Source organism: Arctopsyche grandis, chromosome 5, assembly GCF_051622035.1.
Source record: "Arctopsyche grandis isolate Sample6627 chromosome 5, ASM5162203v2, whole genome shotgun sequence".
Taxonomy (NCBI): Eukaryota; Metazoa; Arthropoda; class Insecta; order Trichoptera; family Hydropsychidae; genus Arctopsyche; species Arctopsyche grandis.
The window spans coordinates 15,782,149-15,808,675 of record NC_135359.1 but is presented as its reverse complement, the minus strand read 5'-3'; the positions used below and the strand labels follow the sequence as shown (position 1 = coordinate 15,808,675).

At 34.1% G+C, this 26,527-nt stretch overlaps 1 protein-coding gene across 1 annotated transcript; it reads right to left on the bottom strand.

The window, feature by feature from the left end:
* Positions 1-1,266: 1,266 nt before the first annotated feature.
* On the bottom strand, positions 1,267-8,589 carry LOC143912347 (uncharacterized). Its single transcript, XM_077431631.1, has 6 exons — positions 8,342-8,589; positions 7,918-8,263; positions 2,488-2,622; positions 2,144-2,167; positions 1,973-2,100; positions 1,267-1,417 (listed from the first exon to the last, which is right to left on the bottom strand). The coding sequence occupies exons 1-6, from the start codon at positions 8,587-8,589 to the stop codon at positions 1,267-1,269; spliced, it is 1,032 nt and encodes a 343-aa protein (XP_077287757.1).
* Positions 8,590-26,527: the final 17,938 nt, after the last annotated feature.

Sequence of the window (26,527 nt, the reverse complement as noted above, 5' to 3'; positions counted from 1 at the left end):
TCATCCTTTGTTTCAAGATAAAAAAACGCATTTATTCTATACTAGTGGTTATACCCGACTTCGCTCGGTATTTGTAATATAAACCGTTTAAACATGACTAATCTAATAGTAAACATTTTATTAAATTTATTTGAATAGTTTTATTTTATATAAATTTTTTTGAATATCCATTTGTTTTTTTATATTAAATTAACTGTCACGAACAAAAAAACATATATACAAAGTCTTTTTCGAAATTATATGTATACCAGAATCCGGCGGCCCCCCCAGCACCCTCCGGGGCCTTCGCCCCCGGCGTGAAGGCGAATCGAAAAAAAAACGAATATGATGTTTCCAACCAACTATCCAATGTTACATATATGCATATATGTATGCAAAGTCTCTTTCAAAATTATATATTAGATAAATTATATGTATGTATGTATGTATGGAATAAAAAGGTTATTTGACATTATTAAAGAACCTTTAGAAAGGTAAATCAATTTTTATGGCTTTATTGAATGAAATTCTTTTTAAGTAAATCAAAATTGCCTCTTAAGCGACCATAAACCTGTTTCCGATTCGGTTTAAATGTGCAGTAATACTTTCAAAATGATCAAAGTTACATCAGTGTGAAATTATTATAATAAAATATGTATACTTATATAATAATAAAATATAAATCACGGATGTTTATTATGGTCGTTTTAAAGGTGATATTTCGATTAGACAAGAAGACGGGCGATAAAAATTGAAGGGCAATTTTAACATAATATTGACGCAACCGATAAACCCATGAATGTTAAACATATTTTTAACTTAACGCATAAATAATGCAAAATCGCTGGTTTCAGATACGCATGCATATAAAAAGGACGAATTTACTAGGGAAAAAAGGTTAAATGGGCTTTCGAGGAAGGGGAGGTTTCCTCTCCTGGAATGGGAAACCTAAGGGATGAAAGTTTGGACGGAGCAGCCGGATCGCAGGGAGGCTGGTCGGACTCTCTCCGATCGGCAACCGGTAGAGTGAGTCGGATTAAAGGTTAACAATAATTTAGTTCGCCCGTGCAGAGGTTGTGGCGATTCCGACGGAAGACTTAAGCCGTTATTTATAGTCGAGGAGGCCTGCTTAAAAGCTCTGCGATCGGGGGATTATCTCCGTTTCAAATCTCTATGTATTTCATAAGTGAGGAATCGCTGGAATCCTTCGCTTCTCGAACGCATATTTGATTTTCAATTACATATGTACATGCTTATTTTTTATTCGATTTCATGTAATCTTCTTCTTCACGTGTCCTGTCCTAAAACTTTGCCTACGACTTGATCTCCCATCTGTACTCTGTCCAGGCGCTGGAGATCATATTTCTGGTTCCGCATCACATGTCCAAGATACTCTAATTTGCGCCTTTTCAAATTTTTGAGTACGTTGACATGTTTTCTGAATCACTGAATACATATCATCCACTTTGTTTTTCTGACATTCAATGCGAACCCCACTATGCACAACAATTGCATTTAATGTTGGTTGCAAGTCATAAATACTTTAGTAATTGTCTGGGGGGATTTGTCAGCTCAAACTTGCATAAATTATCGGCGAATTTTTTTCATCATTGCATCATGCAATTTTGCCAACCAATTAAACCAACCAATTTGGGAAAGTGACATAGGCGGACCCGTTTTATATTTTCCCATTTTGATATTTTCGGGTTGCCCGTGAAAGACTTGTATGGTATTAAACTTGTACGTATATAAATTTGTAGATTATAATTAAGAAATTAGTGGTTAGCATATAATGTTATCAAACAAAGTGGTCACGGGCTTAATTCTACCTTTTGCTGCTGACTAAGCCTTGGATATGTACATAGCTTCAGGTCGATCGTTTCCCATCAGAGTTTGTCAATTTATCTGATTTTCTTTGAAACGGTTGCAGCAAATTCTTTTACCCATTTCTCGCAAGTTAGTGTGTTTATGTAGCACAGTGTCATCCGCATACCGAATATTAGTGATGATCATACAATTTATTTCAATTCCGGAATCCATGTCTTGCAACCCCTCATCAGTAATATTTTCGGAATACAAATTAAACAATAGTGGTGAGAGGACAGATCTTTGACAAACTCCCTTCAATATTCTTATGTAATTTCATTACGAATTACTCACTCACCATGCTCGAACTCTCTTTCTTTCCCTTGGAATCGTATATCGTGGAAAGAGACGCAGCATATCACTTCGTTCACATGATCGGCTGTCAAAAACAAAAGAATAAATTTTAAATACTTTTTTTTTTAAGAAAAATTATTAAATTTTAAATTATTAATAAATTCCGTTGATCCGATATTTGCGATATTAATAAATTCCATTGCGATATTAATAAGTTCCATTGCGATATTTTACCGAGTGCACACAGGCCACTAGTAGGTATATAAATTTCGAGATTGTTTCAAGATTGAGCACATTTGATACCCCGTTTTTTCTGGCGATGGCTTTTCTCACCACTGGGCTAATTACCAGATCGAGACTTATCGCGACCACATTTTTCCCCGAAATCTCTCCGTATTTCTCGTGACCGCGTTTTTTCAGATAATTAAATGAATTTATATCTTTCACTAGTGAACCGCTATGCGAAAAGTTTGCCTGTATAATCTGGCAGGACCCACATAACCCTCTATCCTTTTATTGCGTCAATTTTGACGCCAATCCTTAATAACACCGCACTTTCCTTTACCGCTGTATGTATGTATGCTTTGGTGTGCTCATATATGCCTCTAATTTTATATCAACAAAGTTATATCACTTATTAATACTAAAGAAATGTACTCGAAATTCACGACCGGAATATTTTAATACAATTATATTTAATTGAAATTAATTACGACGTGAATGGTGTAATTAAAAGCGAAATATGAACTTGAATTAAAAAGGAAGGTTGTACAAGAGAGGAAAAAATATGAATTCACCGCATATGAAAATTTCCTCCAAAAGAATGCATTACACCCCCGCTCCATTGTCGCTACTAATCATATTCTCGAGACCCGAAAAATCCTTAAGAGCGTAATAAAAACGGCGGTTTCTGGCAAGCAAAATGAAACGGCAACCTCGAGGATATTGGATGTTTGCAAATAATAAAAAAAGGAAGTACAATTTATGCTGGATAGGGGGAAGTCCGTTGGGCTCGCAGAATCACTAAGAGGATTTTTACTCGGCGTGCGTTTATTTTCCTCGATTGAATATTTTCTCGGTCGGTTATGATAAAATAGTATTTGGTCTCGGACTGTTCAGATATGTATGAAATATTGACATGTATTTTCTGGCCTGTCGTAAATTAATAATCGAGTGATATTTTAGCGAAGAATAAAACTAACGTTTGTTACTATGGTTGCGATGAGGTATGTAAATATAGAATTATAAACTACGTAGTAACGTCTGACCGAATTAGAGCAACGAGAATTTTCCCATTTGATTTAGCGTCGCGTGTACGGAAACGTATTTACCGATCACGTGTACACACGTGTGTTTAATTCGAAACGAAATTCTAGACCAGCGAGCGAGATTCTGTTTAAATATTGTGGTGCTCCAGAAATTTTAAATTACAGAATGATAAATATTCGCACAAATGTGTTGACAAATGATTTCATTCGAGTGGTACACGTGATAGACTCGAAAGTAAATAAAAAAAGGAAATTGAAATTATGTTTATTATTTACATACGTATGTAAATATGTATGTAAGTACTGGAAATTTCTATAAGTTTTCACAATCAATGTAAAAATTCTATGATATTTTCCGTTCATAAAGTAATGCATTTTCGCAAAAAAAAAAAAACAAAACCCGATAAAGTAAAAAAAAGAAGCTCTAGGCTAGACACATTTTCATGTCGTGTCGTCATTACAGAGTAAAAAGCACATTGTATATTTTTTATCATTTTTTTAAACACACTATTTTTTATCTTTATACATTTTGACATAGAATGTTATAATACATATATGATTTTGTATCATGTTTAGTTTTTTATTAGGCTTTTCATATGGAATTTTTGTTACGTGTCTCAATGTCCGATTATTTTCAATTATAATTGAATTTTATAAATAATCGTCCAATCACAATGGGTTAAACGTACATGATGGTTCTTTTCCTGGAAAGCAAAACCGTAAAAAAAATGAAAACACATCTCAAAACTATCATACGATCGCGTTGGTTTCCCCTTTACGCATTTACGTTACGACTATCTACGCCAATACTTGAGTTACTTATGGCAAATAATGCGCGTAAAGGATGATTGTATTTGATTTTTTGATTTTTAAATGCTTTTTATTATTACGAAATTATGTTCACAATACATCTTATATCTATTTTAATAGCTACTGATCTACTGATCATTTTCTATTTACAATTTTAATTTAATTTGGTTAGTAATCACAGTATTATATTATTCTAATGTTAATCTAAAGCATAATAGGAAAAAGAGCTCAAAAACCTTTTTACAATCCTTATAAATGTTCATAATACATCTAATACATAATATTAATTAAAGACTATCTAAAGTCGAAGACCTAAAGCAGATTGTGTTTAGGTAATCTGTGTTTATACCTGAAGGGTATAGACATTTTGTTGTAATCACCGAGACTCTTCACAAGTGTGTTAGTATGGTTATTAGTGATTCTTTCATAGAATCTACTGGTTAGTTTATTTATTTATTTATTTATTTTAAAAAATCAATACCACAGAGACTTGACAGGTTGCCCCAAAGCGTCAATGTGATTTTAATACAAATAATAAAAATCATAAAAATTACAAAAAAAACATCATAAAAAAAATAATAAAAATATTAAATAAAAAAAAACATAAGAAAATAATAAAAATCATAAATAAAAAAAAAACATCATAAAAAAATAATAAAAATCAAGTAAAAAATATGTACACAAAATAAAAACAAAGAAATAAGATTGAAAAATTTATATCGTGCTATTTAGGATGTGTTCCACCAACTCAACATAACTGGCATCGAATAGGTCCAAGTAATGTGCCAGTAAGTTAAGGAGTCGAACAGCTCTCGAGAGGGGGGAGTTCATGAGCACGTTTGATTTAGCCCTAATTGGTAAAAATATATCATGTTTTCTTAAAACTCTACGATTTTCCGGGGCCCAGAATTTTAGTTTCTCCAGGATAGTGGGATTGTGAATCTCTCCTCTAAGTAATTTTACGAAATGTTTCCCAAGAAATAAATCTCTTCTCTTTGCCAGGGAGTTGAAACCCAAAGATCCCAAGACAAAGGCACTAGGGAACAGATATGGATAAAATCCAAATGTCTTCAGATATAAAAATCTAAGGAATTTCCTTTGGACTCGTTCCAACATTAGAGAGTAACGAAGTTGATAGGGAGACCATATAATGGAGCCAAACTCGAGCACACTGCGAACTAATGTACAATATAAGAGACGAATGGCAGTGAGCCCTAGTTCGGACGAATTACGGATTACGAATCCAAGGATTTTCGTTGCCCTATCACAGATATTCTCAATGTGAATGTTGAAACTCCAACTATTTTCGAAGACTATTCCCAGATCAGATATAAATAATTCTCTCTGAAGAAGAGAATCATGAAATTTATACGGATATTTAATAGGAGAACGAGAACGAGAGTAAGAAATGACCCGACACTTTAGGATATTGAAGGGAAGTTTATTAACATTAGCCCATTCATAAATAGAATTCAAATCCTCTTGCAAATAAAGAGCGTCAGGTAAATCAATTATTCTCTTATAGATTTTTAAGTCATCCGCATATAATAAAAATTTAGAATGGTGAATAGAAGATTGAATATCGTTGATAAATATTAGGAATAATAAAGGGCCAAGATTTGATCCTTGGGGAATCCCAGAAGTGGCAACATACTCATAAGAAAAGCAACTCCCAAACTTAACGAATTGACGTCGATCCTGTAAATAAGAAATAAAAAGACCAACAAGATTATAAGTAAATCCAATAAAACTTAATTTACTAACCAAAATTTTATGATCAACTTTATCAAACGCCTTCTCAAAATCAGTATATATTACATCCATTTGATTATTACAATCCAAAGTGCTGGTTATGTCATTAGAGAAACATAACAAGTTGGTAATGGCTGATCTGGCCGGACGAAAGCCATGCTGCTGATCAATGAGCATACTTTGAAAGTGATTAAAAATGTATCTGTGTAATATTACCTCAAACATTTTGGCTGGCGCTGACAAGATAGTTATTGGTCTGTAGTTCCTTACACAAGATTTATCGTCCTTCTTATGAATAGGAGTTACTTTAGAGCATTTCCATAAATTGGGGAATGAAGAGTTCCTTAGAATTAAATTAAAAATGAATTTTAAAGGTTCTAAGAGACTAACCTCACATCCTTTTAGGATGTAATTAGGGATGGAGTCAGGACCGGAAGAATAAATATTTTTTAACTTTAGAAAGCCATATTTCAGATCGGAAGAGTCAAGATGATTAATCGCTAAAGTGGGGAAAGTAAATTCCGAGTCATTGGTAGGTTCCATGGAATCAGTAGGATTATTGAAAACTGATTTAAAAAAGTCGGCAAATCCATTAGCAATGTTTTGATCACCCTCTAACAATCCGGAATCATTGTACATAATGGTCGACTTTACACGATTTACACGTTTAGAATTAATGAAGTTCCAGAATTTCTTAGGGTTTTTAACTATGGAACTTTCACAATCAGCTACATAAACATTATATGCATTATTAATTAATTTCTTAATTTCCGTACGTAAAATACGGAAATTATTTAAGATAAGAGGATTGCTCGATTTCTTCCAGAGTTTATGTGTTTGATATTTACTTTTTAAGAGATTAATAATTTCTTTAGTAAACCAAGGCGGATAAATCCTTTTACTCGTCACTAATCCTTTCAACCGAAAACAATCATTAAAAATAGAATATATAATGTCATAGAAATTAGAGAGGGCCAAATTAACATCTTTGCACTCAAAAACTCGCTCCCATTGACAATTACAAAGAATATCATTTAAATATTTGAAATCAACATTTGTAAATAACCATCCATTTAGGACAGAGGTATTAAGACAGTTATTTATTAAACGAAGTGAGGAATAAGTTATAGTTAATTTTAAATGAATATCAAGAGCAGGATGATAGCTGTCTTCAGGAACCAAGGAATCAACTGAATTTGAAATAATAATATTCTGACAATCTAAATTTGTTAATAGAAAATCCAACATGGAATTATTAAAATAGTTTCGAATAGTATTAATTTGTTTTAAGTTGAATAAAGATATAAAAAAATTAAGGTCATCAGGAAAACAGTTAGAAGAATTCAGATTAAAATCTCCAGATATAAAAATGCGACCATTACTTAAATGTGAATAATTAGATATAATTAAATCAAAAAATCGCTTATAAATATTTGGTGGAGATCTTGGTGGAAAATAAATAGTACATATGTATATAAAAAAAGGAATGTTAACAAATCTTAGTTTTAGCCATACACATTCATGAATGTCCTCAAGATGACAAAGTCTTTCAACCGAAATAATATTTGTATTTTTAACTGCTAGAAGAACACCACCACCTCTGGCAGATCTATCATGGCGATATATATTGAAACTGCTGTCAAGTACTTCGGCATCATGTACAGATGAGTTTAGCCATGTTTCAGTAATAGCAAGGACGTCAATAGATCTAGAAGCGGCGTTGTTGTAGAATTCCTTGAGTTTTGTATTTAAACCCCGCACATTTTGATAATAAAGTTTAATGTTACGGGTCACGGGTTTGGGCAATCGGTTTCGAAGAGATTTTTTTGAGAAATAACCATTCTCTTATGCCAGTACCCATAGGCCAAAATTCAGGATTGATAATTATATTAAAAGTTTCAGTATCTACACTAATTTTAAATGACGAGCACATGTCAGTTTTAGCAACCTGAGAAACGTTGATTCTTTTATTTTTAATTTTATTTAATATGAACTGTTTCACAGTATCACAAGTGCAGTTATTTGCCAAATTAAAAACGTGTACATTCTTCAATTTCGGAATAGTGGCCACCTGTAAAGTTTTATCAGGTGCTCCAGATCCACGAGTGTATGGCAGTCTCCCGGAAGAAGTCCCAGCGACCTGACTGAACGAATTTGAAGGATCTACAGTAGAAGCAGAAGCAGGAGCACAAGAGACAGGAACATAATCAGATGTTGAAGCAGAAGCTGATGTAAGTGTAGCTGAAGATGAAGATGGCAGAGGTGAAGCAGTAGAAGATAGCGCTGCGACCTGACTGTAAGATTTCGCAGGTTTTATAGGAGAAGGAGGAGAAGCAGAAACAGAAACAGTAGAAGCAGAAACAGTAGCACACCCAGGAGTAGATGCTGAAGCTAAAGCAGACGCGAGTGAAGTTGAAGCTGAATAAGGCGGAGGTGAAACGGTAGAGGATGCCGCTATAACGTCATACGGGCATCTGACAGGTGTTTGTTTATGTACTGTAGTATTGTTACATTCAGTTGACAGTGTGGAGAGTTCTCGTAATGTTACCTCGCCCGATTGCAGAGTTGTAGGTTCAACAAAAACAGCTGGAGCCAGAGCTGCTGGAAAGGGACGACACATCATCCTCTTTATTTCACCGACATCAGTGTGGATAGTCTGGAGGGACTCCACAGCGATTTTTAGCGAGGCCAGGTTATTAAAAGCGACGCGTGCGATGGATACTATATTTTTAATTTCGTCGCTGATGTATCGCACCCTGTCCTTGGTAAGGACATTGGCACCAGATCCTTTTTTTGAAAGGTCCGCGAGTATTGTCTGGCTTATAGTAACAATATCCTCCATGGTTGAATGCGAACGATTTAACACGTCCAGACACAACGATAGCACAGATATGAATTTTTTTTAGTAATGTCTGTAACAAACGGAATATTATATATAGCATGCAGTTTTTTCAGGTTAGTATATATGGGTGTATTATAAATTATTTTAAGGGATTTATTTTGTATTACTTGGAGCTTGGAAAGGTTAGTATTCGAGGCGTTATTCCATACAGGTGAAGCATAGGTTAATAATGGTAATATGAGCGCGCGATATAATTTTATTTTATTTAGCGTTGATAAAGAACTATGGCGATTAAATATTGGATATATTGAGGATATACCCCGCATCGCCTTGCATTTCGCTGCCTCAATGTGAGGTGCCCATCTCATTCTTTTATCAAACGTTACTCCTAAATATTTTATTACTGACTGCCATTTCAGACTTTCTCCAGAGGGGATTTTCAGATCTGAACTTGGCTTATGTTTTCTAACACTAAAGAATATGGCGTCTGTTTTGGTTTGATTAATTTGAATTTTCCACTTAGTGAAGTGTTCAGTCATTGTTTTAATTGCAAATTCAAGATTTTTAAGAATAGTGTCTGGTTTTTTGCTAATTGTGAAGCAAGCTGTATCATCTGCATATAGGGCTATGTGACAGTTTTTTGGAATAGGTATGTCATTTATATATATGGAGAACAAGAGTGGGCCAAGCAAGCTCCCCTGCGGAACGCCAGCTGCGATTATTTTTGGAGACGATAATTCATTATTTACGCTAACCACTAGCTTTCTACGAGTTAAGTACGATTTGATGATGAGAATTAGGTAGTTTGGTATTTTGTTAATAAGGAGCTTATGAATGAGTCCATCGTGCCAAACCGTGTCGAAGGCCTTTTCTATGTCGAGACATACCATTCCGGTACTTCTCTTCATATTAAAGTTCTTCGTCACGTGTTCAGTTAGTCTTGTTAGTTGTTGGGTCGTGGAATGTCCAGTGCGAAATCCAAATTGTTCATTTATTAATTTCTTATTTACGACTTTAAGTAAACGTGTGTATATTATTTTTTCCAGAATTTTTGAAAGCGTGCAAAGTAAGCTAATGGGTCGATAATTGGCCGGGTTTTTTGAGCTTTTATCGGGCTTAAGTATGGGAATTACGTTGGCTGTTTTCCAGTATTCTGGGAAATACCCGGTGAGTAAACATGCGTTGAATATTTTAGATAGTGAGACTAAAGCTTTAAATGGAAGTTGTTTGATTGTGATGTTATCTATTGAATCTCGCCCAGGTGCCTTTTTATTTTTTAAATTACGTATTATATTTTGGATTTCACACGGATGCACCAATTTTATATTTTTAGTACTGTTAGTGGGAGTTTTTGTGATGATTTTAATGGACCGGTTGACTTTATTATGCGTTGGTATGTGATTGTAATGTTGTGTGAGTGTGTGATGTTTTTGGAAGGATTTTGATAATAGTTCTGCTTTGTCGCAATCACGCGTCACTGAGATTCCTGCATCATCTAATGGAGGAATCGAGTTTTTTGTCCTGCGAATCGCTTTAGCTAATTTCCATAGAGAGCCATCAACTGAGCTCAATTTTTCTAATTTTTTAGACCAAGCTTCATTTTTGATTTCTTTGATTCTAATTTTAATTTGATATGTAAGCTTATTAATTAATGTTTTCAATACTGGATTTTTTGATGTTTGCCAAATTTTACGGAGTTTATTTTTACTTTTAATTAGATTTGCAACAAAGTCAGTTATCTCTAATTTGTGTTCAATGTATTGTGTCTTAGGTATGTGAAGGTGTTTGGATCGAGTAATTGATTCCGTTAGGTGTATTATGGAGCTGTCGATTTCGGTTTTGTTTGTGAGTGTGGTAGAAGTTAGAATGGTTTGGTCAATTATGTACGACTTGAACTCTCGCCAGTTAGCTCTCCCGTAATCCCAACTATGCTTGATGATTTCCTCGGGTTTCCTGTCGATTGAGAAGATTATCGGGAGATGATCAGACGACAGGGTTTGAAGGGCATTTGGTGTCGATATTTTTGGGCAGTTTTTGACGAGGACAAGATCTAGTGTGGATGGTTGTGAGTTATTTGTGGGATAGTGTGTGTATGTATCCGGATGAAGTAAGATTGTATCTGTTAGTTGAATGTATTTAAAAAGAGTTGTGCCTTGTTGGTCAGTGTTTACGCAACTCCATAACGGATGTTTGGCATTAAAGTCACCAGCTACCACTACCGAACTACCAATGTTAAATATTTTGTTAAGATCGGATGCCAATAATCGTTTTTGGGGAGGATTGTAAGCGGATGCTACTATGTGACGGGTGTTGTTAATTGTTAGTTCGATGGCAGTTAGTTCTAAATTTTTTAGTGGCGGAGTTATTACGCGACAATGTTTAATTGACGATTTTATAAAAATGGCAACTCCCCCTCCATGCTGTTCTCGGTCTTCGCGATAGCAGTTAAAGTTAGGTAGGTTAATACGGATATGAGGTTTTAAGAAGGTCTCGGAGATTAAAACTATGTCAACACAGTACTCACCGATCGCCGACTCTAGTTCGTCAATCTTATTCTTAAGTCCACGAGCATTCCACGCTAGAATGTTCAGGCGCCTCCCGTTAATCAAAGACATCGAGATATTCGACAAGCATGAGTGCCAGCTCTAGTTTGTCGGTGCAACCGCTGGCCTTGGCACGAATCTCCTGGAGGATCTTCAACATCTTCGTCATAGACGCCATGGAAGCTAGGTCTGTTGTTGGTTGAATGTTGGGATTGGTTGGTTGGTGGGGTTTTTTAGGGATATTTGGGATATTTGGTGAAGGAGTTTTAATGGTCGGTAGCTTTGGGAAGTTATGATCGTTAACGACCGGGATATTTTGTGGCTGCGCCACTGGGAGTTTCCAAGGGTTGGCTTTGACAATTGATGCTCGATTCTTCCTCGATTCCAGCATTTTCAGATAGCTCTGTCTTTTTGGACAGTCTTTGAAGTTAGCGGGGTGAGATCCTGAACAGCCTGAGCAGACAGCAGGGGTAACTATTCCTTGATTGCATTGTGCGGTGAGGTGAGTGCCGGCACATTTGACGCACTTGGCCTGCCGATTGCAGTTTTTCGCAGCGTGTCCATATTCTTGGCATCTGAAACATTGAGTAATATTTTGTGATTTACTAGTATATTTAACGACACTGACCTTTGTGTAACAGATGTACCGGATTTCTTTAATCTTCTTTGCCGATACCGATGGCTCGAAGAACACCAAGTATAGCTCGGTGGCGTTGCTCCTAGGCTCCTTCGTCTTCATCTGTATGACTTTGGTTACAGGGAATCCCTGTCTGATGATGTCATCTTTAATATCAGCTTCCGGCAATTTCGGCAAGCCACGTACGACACTTTTTATTTCCTTTTCCTCCTTCCTGGAAAAGGTATGGAATTGTCGGTCTGGTGTCAATCCATCCCGGAGTTTTTTAAAGTCTTCAAGACTTTTACATTGTATCTTGACATTATTTTGACCAATGTAAGTCATTGTGAAGTCTTTTATAAACTTCTTGATCGACTCGATCATGCTGCCGTGAGTGCCAGTAGCTGTCATGATGATGGGCGGGATTCTTCCACCGCTTCTGGGGACATCGGAAACTTCCAAGAGCCCTTCAAATTTGTTTTTCTCCTGAATTTTAAATTCAGGAGCAACATCTTTCACGTTCTTTGCCGTATGTTTTGGAAACTGCCACTCGGTCTCCATCTGAGCGGTCTGAGAGCAGCCTGGTTGAGGAGCTTCGGTTGTAGTTATCAGTGTCTTCTTAATTCGCTTTTTCAGGTTGGATCCTCACATGGTGCCAACATGTGTTCGTTTGGTGTTCGTTTTGTGGGGGGTGTTTGTGGTGTATGTTAAAAGGTGTGGGTTTTTTGACGGTATGGCGTATCGCTGTATTATGAGCGCTCGCACAGAGAGTACGTCTTCGGCACGTCCGTTCTCACGGAGCGTCGAGAGACGAGTGATGATTGTATTTAAATTTCAATATATGTATGTACATATGTAGTTTGTATTTGAATAGGAAAAATAATTGAACTTAATTAAATTCTTTGTTTGTAATAAAAACTTACCTTCAAATATTAACTAAAAACAAAACAGATTTTTAACGCGATTGTATAAAAAATGAAAATATAATAAAAATCATAGCAAAAATATCACAAGAATCCCTTGATACTTCTTATACTTTTCACATAACCAATACATCAATGGTTGCATTCGTGCTAACCAAGAAGGGGTTCCCGGGCTCAAGCTCTGGGTTGACCTCGACTGGAAAGAATTTTTTCGTAGTATTTCTGCAGTACTGCTGGTAAGATATTTGTGACTCGTTTCCTATCAGAGTTGAAATGGTTGAAATGGTTCCTTATCAAATTGGAAAAACCACCCTATCTATCATTTGTCACCATTGAGTATGATTTAAATTCTATAATCTATACATTTATACATGTACAAGTGTAATACCATAGGTGTCACACTCAAGGGCAACTCGTAATGGCATCATGGGAAAACATAAATTATATTAAAAAAATACATTATTTATGTATCTATGTACATATACAATATTATGTATATACAATATATATATGTACATATGTATGTATGTAGTAGTAAGTAACCATATTAACTCAGCAACATCATAGGTCACCAAATAACCATTTAAGCATATTATTATATATTTATATGATTGTACAATACACGTTGTTCGAATCTTGCTAGAGGTTATTTGACAATAATTTTTGAAACTAAAATGATAATATACTCCCATATTTCAGTCTTAACGCTCCAAAAGGCAATCGTGAAACCATGTCCCGTTGGCCGTAAACAAAACCTTTCCCCAAACAACTTTATTACTTCGTAAATAGTGCAAATGTTTGACATGCTGAATGAATGTAGTACGATATATGACAGAAATTACAGAGTGGGTTTATGTGCAATAAAAAAAAAAAAAAAATGAATTCGAAGTGTTCATGAATATTGATTTTTATTTATTTAATGAATTTTAAATGATAAGAAAATATATATGTATTTGTAAATATTGGAATCAGCCTGTGGAAGCAGCAGTGGCGTCAGCTTAGTTTCGCGCGCGAAAAATTCGACGTGTCGGTGCCCGGGGCGCGGGGTTGAATTTATTTTTTATTACTTCCGAGTAGTGGCCGTGATGGCACGGTAGAGTGGGGCATTGATAGAAAACTCAAATAGAAAACTGATCCCATAAAGCTGGGGTCCTCGTAAATAATATCGAATCGGGCAGTCGGCTCACGTAAGGGCGTGTGATGCGGCGCTCGTTATACAGTTTTTACACGTAAGACTGATAGGGACCCACCCCACCAACACGGGTCAAACGAAATGATGACGTCAACCAGTCGAACCCTAGCCCAACTCCCGTGACAACCAAACCAACCATCAAAAATATTTTACACCTCGACGGAGAAGGTGGGACCTTCCGTTTACCGAACGGAATCGCACCCAGCTTCCCACTACGGCCCCACTCACCCTGAACGGCATTTCCCGACGCCGTTTCATTCCGATTATAAAATAAGAGTGCACTTTTAATATCCATTCGGGTTTTATATTCGTCAGATGCGGCGTGTCGTTAAACTAAATATACGTATGCGATAAAACTGAAATAAAATATAACAATTTGCATAGGAATTCATCGTTGAGTTGAAAGAAAGTGAGATTTCAATAGTATAAACCGTGTGTCATCCGCAGACGTGACGTTAAAGCACGTACATATACTCAAATAAAATTTATATTACTAGGAAGCTATCGGGACTAAAGGTCGTTGTTGTTGTTTTTTATTTATATATTATTTTCAATTCAAAGCTCGATGAAGCAAATATAATATGATGTTCTCCCATTAAAAAACAGTATTAGAAAAATGCTTAGAAGCTAATTAGTTGAAATTTTACATTTACAACCTTTTTTTTAAATTTAACTTAGCTAATGAAAATTAAGATGAAATTCCCGAAACTGTCCAATATTTGTGAGCTGATTTTGAATCACTTCCAATCATTCCACCGCTTTGATATTTTACCGACATACTGGGGTTAGCTCTCATTGAAGTAAGTCAATGTCTCCGGCCTGAAACTAAAGGAATTTAATCATTAAAAATTACATTGGAATTGTCCGTCAGATCGACGTGATGACAACTGGCTATCCAAATGCGCCTTTCTACCGCCCCTACTTAACTTCACAGGTTACAATAATGAAAAGTACCATTTTCACACTATCTCATTACATACAATATTGCTTTCTGAAGTAATGTACATATTTGTTTGACCTTCTTCCTCGGTTTTTGTGGCTCACTGATTTTTTTATTCTTTATTAAAAAATGTATTTTACCATTTAATCAACTATGGTTTTAAACTTTTACATATGTATATAAGTTTATAGATTATAAATTTTAAAATATATTCAAATAGTGGCGACCAATGGTAGGTGGATGGTTTTACCAATTTGACGAGGAACCGTTTTAACAATGAAATCAGATAAAATAGCAAACTCCAATAGGAAACAATTGATTTGGAGTCACAAATATTCAAGTATGACCAGCAGCACTGTATAATAATGTTTCTTTAATCGAGTCTAACCTAGGGTTTTGAACCCGAGAATCTTTCGGTGGTTAGCATCAACGCAACTTCCAAACTACATACATATACTGATGGCTAAAATAATTTATAAATGGTAAATTTAAGATATTTGTTGTGCTCAAATGTAAAATTGCATCAAAATTTAAAATTTAATATACATATGTAATTTCTAAATGGTGCCAAAAATTCTTTATGAATCTCTAGTACTTAGCATTCTAGAATTTTCTGCCATTATATGGAGTCCTACCCATATGACTCATTCATTGAAGATTGAGAGAATCCAAAAACGGTTTCTCAGATATATTTATATGAAACTGTATGGTTATTATCCTTGGCTATATCCTAGTGCATTCCTATTAGGGGCGTTGGGTTTCAACTCATTGGAGTCTCGTAGGATTATGTTTCTAGGAAGGTATTTTTTTAAGCTGTTGAATGGGATAATACACAATCCTCAGGTTCTTAATGAATTTAGATTTTATGCACCTAGTAAATTCAGGGACCTGAGGAATCGTGATTTGTTTATTCCTCCTGTGGCTCGCACAAATATATTGGCAACGGCTCCTATATCTAGGGCGATATATCTGCTCAAACGGATTGCTGGTGAAATTGACCTCTTCAATATATACTGTGCTAATCTGGTTGAGTGGATGTTGAGGAATGCCAATAATTGTTTGCAACAATTGTAGATGTGATGATATGTTATCGTTATTATTTTGTTATTGTTATTAATATGATGTATTATTGTTATTATGATGATGTTATGTTGTGTTGTATTGTATTGTTGTAATTAATTGACTGGCCACAGTGATGCGTTGGAGCTCTCTGTAATGTCAATGTGGCTAATATGTTAAATAAAATAAAATAAAATATGTATGTAAATACTACGTGTAAAATGTATGGTTTCACGGAAGCATTGGAATTCAATTTTTATTTTGATGAACTTTATAGTTATTGTACATATGTATGTGAAATTTATATGACGTACTAAAATTTATTGTTTCTGTTTTATTGTCACTTTCCCGGAAATATTTATAGTTCATCCCCATTATCAGTGGAAGTATTTTATTGACGCTTACTACGGCAATCTGCTATTGTTTCGCGTGTTACTTTTTATTGAAAGCAAAGTTGTTTATCAAAAGTAACTTTGGTAAATGCTCAACACACCCTTCTCCCTTTTTCCTTTTTGAAGAAAACTGATAAAGTTTTTTCCACTTGTTTTCTTTTGTTGTTCCACTCGCCCATTAGATTTTTCCCTGCTATCCTCGTCTCTTCTTTGCTAGGATGAATTATGAATTCAGGCTTCCAAAGTTTTTTTTAAGTAAATTATCCTTTCCTTTGTAAACATTCTTTTTTTACAGCTGACCCAGTCGTATTTAATGGAGTTGCCTGAATATAATTCAGTTTACATTTTTCGCTTCCATCAACGGTTTATTATACTAAGCGGAACTTATTTTTCGTCCGCTCAAGATTTCGACGAAAATTTCGAATATGTTTTTTTATGTGTATACATATACCTATATATACGAGTATATTTTTTTTCTAGCCTTCTTCGGAGGCCAAACTCTGGACGGGACAAGTTCTAGAGGGGGTGGTAAGACGTCGTCGTGTGTGGAGAGCAACGCGGGCGCGGTCAACAGTTTGCCGGGTAAGTTTTCAACAACCGTAAATCTTGTCGTTCCGTGCGAATTATTAGACATTTACTGTTGCGTTACGCGCGCTCGCCTACTTATTTACATGACACTTCGAAATGGCGGCATGTTCCCAGACCTCGGTTTTACAACTGTACATAAAATAAGTTTTAGTGTCTATTTGCCGGCAGGAAGGAAAGTGGCTGGTGGCTACGGTATACGAGATAAACTAAGATTTCCGCACTATAACATACACGGTGGTGCCACCATATAAACCGCACGCGCTTATATTCGAGCGTGTGTACATATATTCGGGTCGTCGTCGAAGTGTTTGCCAACCGCCGTCGGTACAAAACTGTCGACAATGCGGGTTGTCAACTCGTTAAATCAATAGGTTCAGCCTCTTGAACACAGGTGAAAAAGAATCACGGCAGAGTATATGGTTTTTTGCGAAAGTCTGACTTTTTGATGCTTGCGAACCTACATACTGAGGTTCTTTTGTTTGCGGTACGACGTATCCCGCTATCTTTATCTGGTTCGTGTTACTCGAATAGCGATTAACAATCGAGTTATATCCATGTTTCTGTAATTGCGTAATACACCCCGAGAGGGGAATATGGTAATCGGTAAAGTTTTGGGATCAGCACATGACAATCTTCAGAGTTTCCAGACCGGCATCAGAGCGCAATCGAGTAATCTTTAATGATTTATATTTCTAATATTAATTCGATATATATATATATGTATGTAATACCAATTTATTTTATAATCGGTATATACTTGCTTTCAATTCACGCTATATATGTACATACATGTATATAGAATAATAATAAATGATTATTAAAAAATGAGCATGCTATAAATTTGTTAAATATTTAAAAATATGCCTTTATGTAGATATAAACCAGACGCAGGAGTTTCTGCTTGTTATCATCTTTACTTTACAATATAAAATATTTTTAGTATTCACTATGTACATAGTTAGAATAAAGTTTCTTTGAGTCGAGTTTTTCTTTAGTGGTTTCTTGTTGCCTTCTGGAGAATAAATAATGAAATATGGAGAGGAAAAAATAATTGACACTTGTTTCAGTGAAATTCTGAATAATATTATATTATATAACCATCCAGGTTATACTATCAGCAAAAAAAATATTTGCACGTATCAAATGTTTGGTATACGAATAATCGCACTGGTTGCTATTCAAGTTTGTCAAATGTGAACAGACAATACATTTCGACATTTAAAAATATACTCCGCGGAAGGTGTCAATGGAAGTTAAGTGTCTGTCATACACAATAGTTTCGAACGAATGCAATTCAGATGCCATTGTCTATACTTTCAATTGTACAGATACAGTACATTTGTATATATGCACATTAATAACATTTAGCAGTTTTTCTATTTGAGGTACAAATATTATTATGAGAAACATTTAAAGATTATGGAAATTCATGTGAAATCGTGTAAGTGTACTAAATCAAATCGAGAATTCCGAAGACAGTATATTTTTTATTTGTTTATTTTAAAAACAGCATTAAAACGTATATCATATTGATACCAAAAAGTAAAAAAAAAAAATAACAACAATTTAAATTAAATAAAAACAAAAGAGAAAAACATTGAATAGTGGAATATTGTTAAAAGAAGAGTCTATATAATATGGGGAAAAATATATATGTATAAAATGGAATTACAGGAATAGTTGGTAGAATAGGGATTACTGTGAAATAATGAAGGATTGCGGAGAGATTTGATTGGACATTGCAATAGGATCTTACTTAATAAATAATGTAATTCAAAAGCTAATATAAAAAATTCTTATAAGCTTATTTATTTATTAAAAACCAAAACATACAGGATTTCAATACTTTTTCACATCAATTTTCAATACTTTGTCTGTCACCACAAAAATTTCTATATATTTATTTATTTATTAATTATATGTATATTAACCACGACCATATATGCCACTACAGGTAGCCCAAGATGACACCTGTGATCAAACTTTTTTACATAAGTACCAAATACCGTCATTAGACATAATGATTATACACAAAACATGAGTTGAAAGTACTGTGCGACAATCCCCGCTGCTCAAATCTTCCCCTGCCAAAGCCAATATAGCAGCTCCATCAAATATAGATGTCCCTCTTCCCAATTCATCGAGCAAAACTAAAGAGTCAATTGCAGTGTGACTCAATATTACTGCAGCTCTTCTCAATTCAACCAGGAAGGTCGACTCTCCGGACATACGAAAATATATTCTTTATTATTTAACAAAATATTATTTTTATTTTTTTAAATGTGAATATTTGTCTTTGAATAGCATCAAACTGAACTAATTTGTAAATACGTTGTAGTGAAAAACGATCGTGGTGCCCAACTGAGAAATGAGTCTGAAATTTGTATGCAGGCCCAAGCTCGAAATAACCCAACACTTATTGAAATATTAATGTGAGGGCAAAGGAAACGGGCACTGTATATTATGTATATTAAAACCTACAAGCGCGTATATATGTATATAAAATTATACGTATAAAATTTGTCCTGTTTGAGCAGCTTAAATTTGCAGACTCGACAAATCATATGTACACACACATACACACACACGAACCTTTGTCACACTATCATCTGACATCTTAAAGGTCACCTGTTAACGTACATACATAGTATTTGCAGCTCCACCGCAACAATGACAGGATAATCGTTGGATACCACCACATGAATTAATTAAAGTACAAATAGTTGGCATATTTCAAAACGTGTGAATATATATTATATAGTTAACTGATATGTACGTAGCATATTATAATTATCATATGTGCCGAATCTCATGTGAAATGTGATAGTTTAGTTCGTCGATATAAACGCGTCAAAAATATCGTGTAGTCAATCAACAAGTTTACTCTATTGTGCGTGGATGTATGCGTGTGTCAAAGTTCCCATCAATCAGCCCACCCACCCCCACAAACTGAGGAGCCGGAAATATCTTATTGGTCATAATATTTCTTGATGTCGACCCACTCAACGAAATATGATAAATTGCGACAGACGACGAAAATTTACTAGCGAATTATCTTACTGAAAAAAGCCGGTATTGATTCAATATGAAATATAATTTTAGGTTGTTTTTAAAAAATTTCTTTGAATTTTATTACGTATCGAATGATACGAACAACTCTTAATTATCCCGATTCATATCATGCGAAGTTCGAAAAATACATACATACATACATATTTTTTATTAGTACAATAAATTCTTCCAATTAGACAATGTTGAAAATTGGAATTCTGAAGGAAAACGTGTATTGTATTTATCGTAGTAAATACATTTTGAATAAAAATCTATTTAAGTATTGTACATACTTCTATGCTCCACGTTTTTCTATATTCCACGTTTTTTTCTCATTTAATGTACGATCATATTGGCTTTTTTCTGTATATTCTTGATTACATACTATTCGTACACTTTGTTCGTCTAATCTGGTCACATATTTATAACGGGTTACTCATGTGTACCAAACTTATTTACGTACTTATTAGCTTTAGTTAAATATGTTTGTGTTTGTATGAATAAAAAAGATTGATTATATGTATGTACATAGACTTTCATTTTCATTTTTAACGAAAAAATCGTTATAGTAAACGAAATTCAAAAACATATGATGTATGTAAATATTAACCAACTATTAATCAGTTAGCTATTAGTATGATGCAATCAAATGAGGAGTAATGGCTTCAATTCCTGGCCCAGCGTTACTGGCCAGACCTTGAATATATGTATGTACATATGACTTCAAGTCAATCGTTTCCTATCAGAGTTTGCAAATTCATCCGATTTCATTGTTGAAACGGATCAAAATAAATAGACAAACTCTCAATTGTCACCATTAATTGAATATAATTGCAAATTTGTAATGCAAATGTTATAAACTAAAAAGTTAAAGACGTAGGTGTCGTCTTGTGGCATAATCCATAGTAAATATAAATTTTATTAATATAACTAAAAATATAATATAGTATCTTTTTATGTATCTAGTGGTTGTGCGATTTCACGATGATGACTATAGAAATAAAATAATTAAAAGAACGAAAGAATAATTATACTCGAAGGAATAACTTTAATAATTATACACGAAGGAAAACTTGCTCAAAACATCGGAAAATTCTGAAAGAAGGCAGTGGGTTTGGTTTGGTATAATAACAACCGAATGTTTTTTCAAGGAAAAATTGAGAAAAACAAATTTCGGCTTCGATATAATCTCAATTTAATATTAACAACAGCCACATATGATCCTAACATATTCAAAATGAATTTTCGCATATTAACGAATGTTTTTATATATTTAATCAGAATCAAGATACGCTCGAAAATGCATAAATGTATGAACGACTTTAACAATATATGAGCCGTTATATTTGAAAGTGTCCACTTTTCTTCTTTTTGAGAAATATTTCGCAAAACATTAAATATAATGGTTTGCGTTTAACAATATTTAAACATACTGGTGGCCTGTAATATGTTTATTCTGCTTTTCTGAGATTCCGGACATATTGAATAATAAGTGATAATAATTTGGGAATTAAGTCAAACAGAAAAAGTGTTTTTGGAACTGAAAATTGGACTTCCACCACTTTCAAATATAAGGGCTCATATGTATATTAGTATATTTTTAAATTATTACCATGAGATAAAATAAAATTGCCATAGATTATTTTGATGTTAGATATGATAAGTATATATTTGAATCGATTTTCAATTAAGTAGGTATAGCTTTGATGTACCTAAATGTATTAGTTATGTATGTAGATAAAGTAATATTGTAGATCCAGTGGTAGTTTATTGAAACCATTCGTGTCCGAGTGGTCATAAATGATCGACAGTCCCGGCTGGATGCAGATATAGCACCGGTGTAGTAACAAAGGTGTGTTCGAGCCGGAAATGTGAGTTATAACCACAGTCACTCGCATACCTGGCTCCCGTGTGCGGATACGAATTGAAAATCGATAACGGTGCATTGTATAAATATAAGCGGGAAATGGGAAATTTTCGCACGTCCATACACAGACGCGTCCATTGAATTCGTTCGGGGCTATTCAACACATGCGATGAAAAGCGATTTCACGCTCTAATGGGATTCTTAGCCGAGTGCGGGTAGCGAAATCGTATGTATGTGTAATATGTAAATCGCCCGTAACAAGTGCAACTGCAAAGGGCGAATTAGGCATGGCATTAGCTACCGAATGCAGGTAAAAAATAGACCTGAATCGCATGCCTGGCTGCCGTTTTAGCGTTTAATTCGTTTAGTTGAAATGTTTTGCACTGTGCTGCGAGCGTATCGTTATGGATCTGAAAATTACAGTCTGGGAATAGAAAATGGAGTGAAATTCGAAATGTAAGTAGGTAAAGAAACCGAAAAAGGTTCATTAAAGTCGCTAATGCATAAAAGTTTGCATATTGACATGACTATGCGAAAATTTTCTATTTAAACTGAACGAGAAAATAGTGGATCGATCCTTTATAATTAGGTCAGGAATTGAAATGCCATTTTGTTTAATAATTTAACTTTTTTTTTAATCATTCTTTTCAATCTCCGAATGTGTATTATCAAAACTTCAGCAACGTTTCTTCATATTGCTTTCAAATATTTTAAGCCTTGAGCATATTTATAAATTTTAGCAGGATTGTGGGTAAATTTAAGTTATTTTAAGTATTTCAGCTTTTCATTACTATATGTATATTATACTGGTGGTTTTACCCGGCTTCGCTCGGTATTTGTAATATAAACTGCTTAAACATGACTAATCTAATAGTAACAATTTTATTAAATTTATTTGAATAGTTTTATTTTATATAAATTTATTTGAATACTCATTTGTTTTTTTTTATTAAATTGACTATCATGAACAAACAAACATATATGCTAAGTCTCTTTCGGAATTATATGTATACTAGAATCCGGCGGCCCCCCCGGAACCTTCACCTTCGGCACCTTCACCCCCGGCGCCCCTCGGGACTCCGCCCCCGGGGACTTCGAATCCTTTGAATAAAAAAAAATCGAATCGGCGCCTATGAATCGAAAAAAAAATTAATCGAATGTGTTGTTTACGAACCAACCAACCAATGTCACATATATACAAAGCCTCTTTCGAAATTATATATTAGATGTAGGGTGGCCAGTCGTCCTGTATTTACGGGACATGTTCCATTATTTAACATTTCGTCCCACTGGCCCGATAAAGTTTGTCGCACAGTTAAATGTACCATATTCAAGTAATTGTCGTTAAAAAAATCATATTCATAATATACTTGAGAATATTTTTTAGGCCTTGCAACACTGAAGAAATAAATCAGAAACGTTTCAGTTTCAGAAACGCAAAATAAAATGTTTTTTGATGAAGGTACATATTGCTATGAAACTTGCTTAGTACATATATGTATTTAAAAAACTGGTGTAAACCTTTAAATAAATATGAAGCATCGGATATTATCGATAAAACCACCACACTATGAAGAAGTTAAAAAAAAACGATACTAAACAAATAGAAAATGACCAAAAACAAAGTGGATAAAAACACCATATGTAGATTGAATTGTTTAAATTTTGTAACTACTTAATTCGCATTGCCTGCACATAATGCAAAAAAAAAGTTTGATAAAGAAAATAAAAAAATGGAAAAAGTTCATTAAAATATATTTGATTTAGAAAATGTGCCATTTTATTATAAAATGACACATTTTTTATTACATTATTGTCAAATTTTTTGAATTTTATCAACGTCTTTCTAAATAAGCAGTTTTCGGTTTTTACCAAATGCTCACTTCTTTATTTTTATGTATTTGATATTTGCCGTTTTTATTTATTAACGGATTTCTTTGTATATCGAATTTAATGTTTAATGAACTTTTAGACTTTGTAAAAACACTAGATATTTGCATACATTCGACATTCAGATTTAATGGAATACTCTCGTTCAATTAGTCCATTTAAGTGAGGTTTTTACGAATTAATACGTACATTTAGTATTTCAAGCTTGATTTTAAACTTGCATGGCAATTTAACTTTTCATTTATATCCAGCTGTGTTCAATAAGAATCACTTTTAGAAAAATGTAATCAAGAAAATGTCGGGTCACGTCGGTGCGCTTGCATTTGGCGCAGCATTGTTTCGACGTGGCTGCTCTTGTCTTAATAGCACGTTATTTTTAAAATAAATCACCAAAACAAGGAATTGGAAATCACGAAATTGAATAGATTTTTATAGTAAAAATTTAAATATACTGAAAAATTGTTTTAAATTGGATATTCTCTCTCAATGTATGTACATATCACATCATTTGTGAAATTCACATACAGATACATACATACATACATATGTACACACATACATACATATTTACGCGTGGGTTTATTTTAGTTTTCCGGCTATCCGTGCATTCTGATTCCGAAAATTCTGAAACAAAACTGTAAAAATAAACTCGAGCTGTCAAAATTTCTACCATAAAAAATGCAACAGTATAATTCTATTAATACATTATATGTTTGTACTTTTAATTAAATATACAACTATCTATGTAAAAAAAAGTAGCTTCATATCTAATTTCGAGTCATGGATCTATCCAAAAAAGGGGAACTAAAAGTTCCAATAAAATTCAATCAATAATATAATACTATAATATTAATATAATTTTTCCAGCAGCATAGCTCGGTCGTTAAGCTTTTGCTTAACACTGAGAGGCGCTGGGTTCGATCCCATGAGCTGACTTCGATTGAAAATAATTTTTCTGAGTATATCTGTAGTGCGAAATTTTAGCTCGCAATTCTACCGATTTAAAATTCAGCACACTTCCAATTAACTCTTTTAAACGAAAACAAAAAATAGTATGGCCAGAAAACTATCCCAATAAACATGTTTCAATAGAAAATACTCAATATAAAATAGTATTAACAGTGGGAAAAAATCTCAAGTGAAAATACGTAATTTTGACTTTTGATTTAAACTGGAAGATTACTTAGAGAGATTTGAAAGCTGAACAGTACTACAAATGAAAGATAAAATACCCAACTATAGATTGGGTATTTTATCTTTCAAATACCCAATCTATAGTTTTCTTCAAAATCTGTCAACAGGAAATTGACAGATTTTGAGACATCGACCGAACAACACCAAGATATAGAAAAATCGCGCGATTTAAAAAACACAAATATCTCCGAATCTCGAGCCAATCAATATTTTTTATTACAAGATTCGCGTTTACTGGGCATATGTAGATCTATAAGAAAAGTTATATCTCGTGTCTGAACCATTTTTCGTGTCGAACAGTATAATGATTCGGTAAAATATGGAATACCCGACAGAATAGCTTCTAGTTTGCTAATCGAGTAATCGACAGGTTGCAGAGAAAATAGACAGATTGACGTTAATATTGAAAACGATGGTAGGTAACTGAAAGTGATAGACAAGCTAATAAGGAAACGTCTTTTCTTGAAGAGCTAAGCAACGCGTGCCTTACCGTAAACTCGTCGCATAAAATGACGTCGGCTTTTAGTGTTAAAGTTGAAAGCCACGTAATACTAGAACGTCGAGTAAAAGTGGCGTCTCGTTGAGTTTCCCCTATTATTTCCTCGTTAAATAATTTATCTTCCTGTGGTTGGCAAGCTCGTGTGCGACTAGAATTATCAGACTAACCGTATAAATAGAAGTTAATTGGACACGTGTGCGGCTACCACGACCTCACCTTATACCCCTTGTTTCTGAGTACGATACTCCTCTTCAGCAATAGAAAAATTATAATTTGTACGTAAGGATTAAGTTTTTATGGTGCGACAACAATAAGCTACATATGTATATTATTATCTAAAGTATAATTTTTGCTATGATCAATTTCTAGTTTAGTTTTCTAATTCTTTAAGAGATTTTTCGGTATGATAAGATTGTTTGAGGTGGGGTTAGATATTTTATTTTATTTCATAGAACATGAGCACTCGCTTTTACAGATCGCACCAATGTGACTAGTGCACTTATACAAATCATATATAAAAAGACGGTAATCTGTGTGTGTGTGGGTGTTTGTGTGTGGGTGTGTGTGTGTGTGTGTCCTAACTCTCGCCGAACATAATGAACGAATCGATAAAAATCGATTAATTCATTTTTCGACGAGACGACTTTGTCGCGACTCGAACCGATCACCCCAAATAGCCTGAATATGGGTCTAAATTGAGCTAATGGTCTCGGACATCACGCCAAATTCAATTTTTCATTTCGCCTTTTTTTTTAAACATTAACTGAAATATTCCTTCTCGCCATATAAAAATACGTAATTTTAATAATTTCATTTAGCGAGGTTTTGAACCATTTTTTTTTCTTTTCATATAAAACAATTAAATATATATTTTTAATTGAAATTATTGAAATTCATTTATATTTTAGCGAAATTTGAAAAATAAAATTAATTCCAAATCACGGAATCGAACTTAGGCCCCC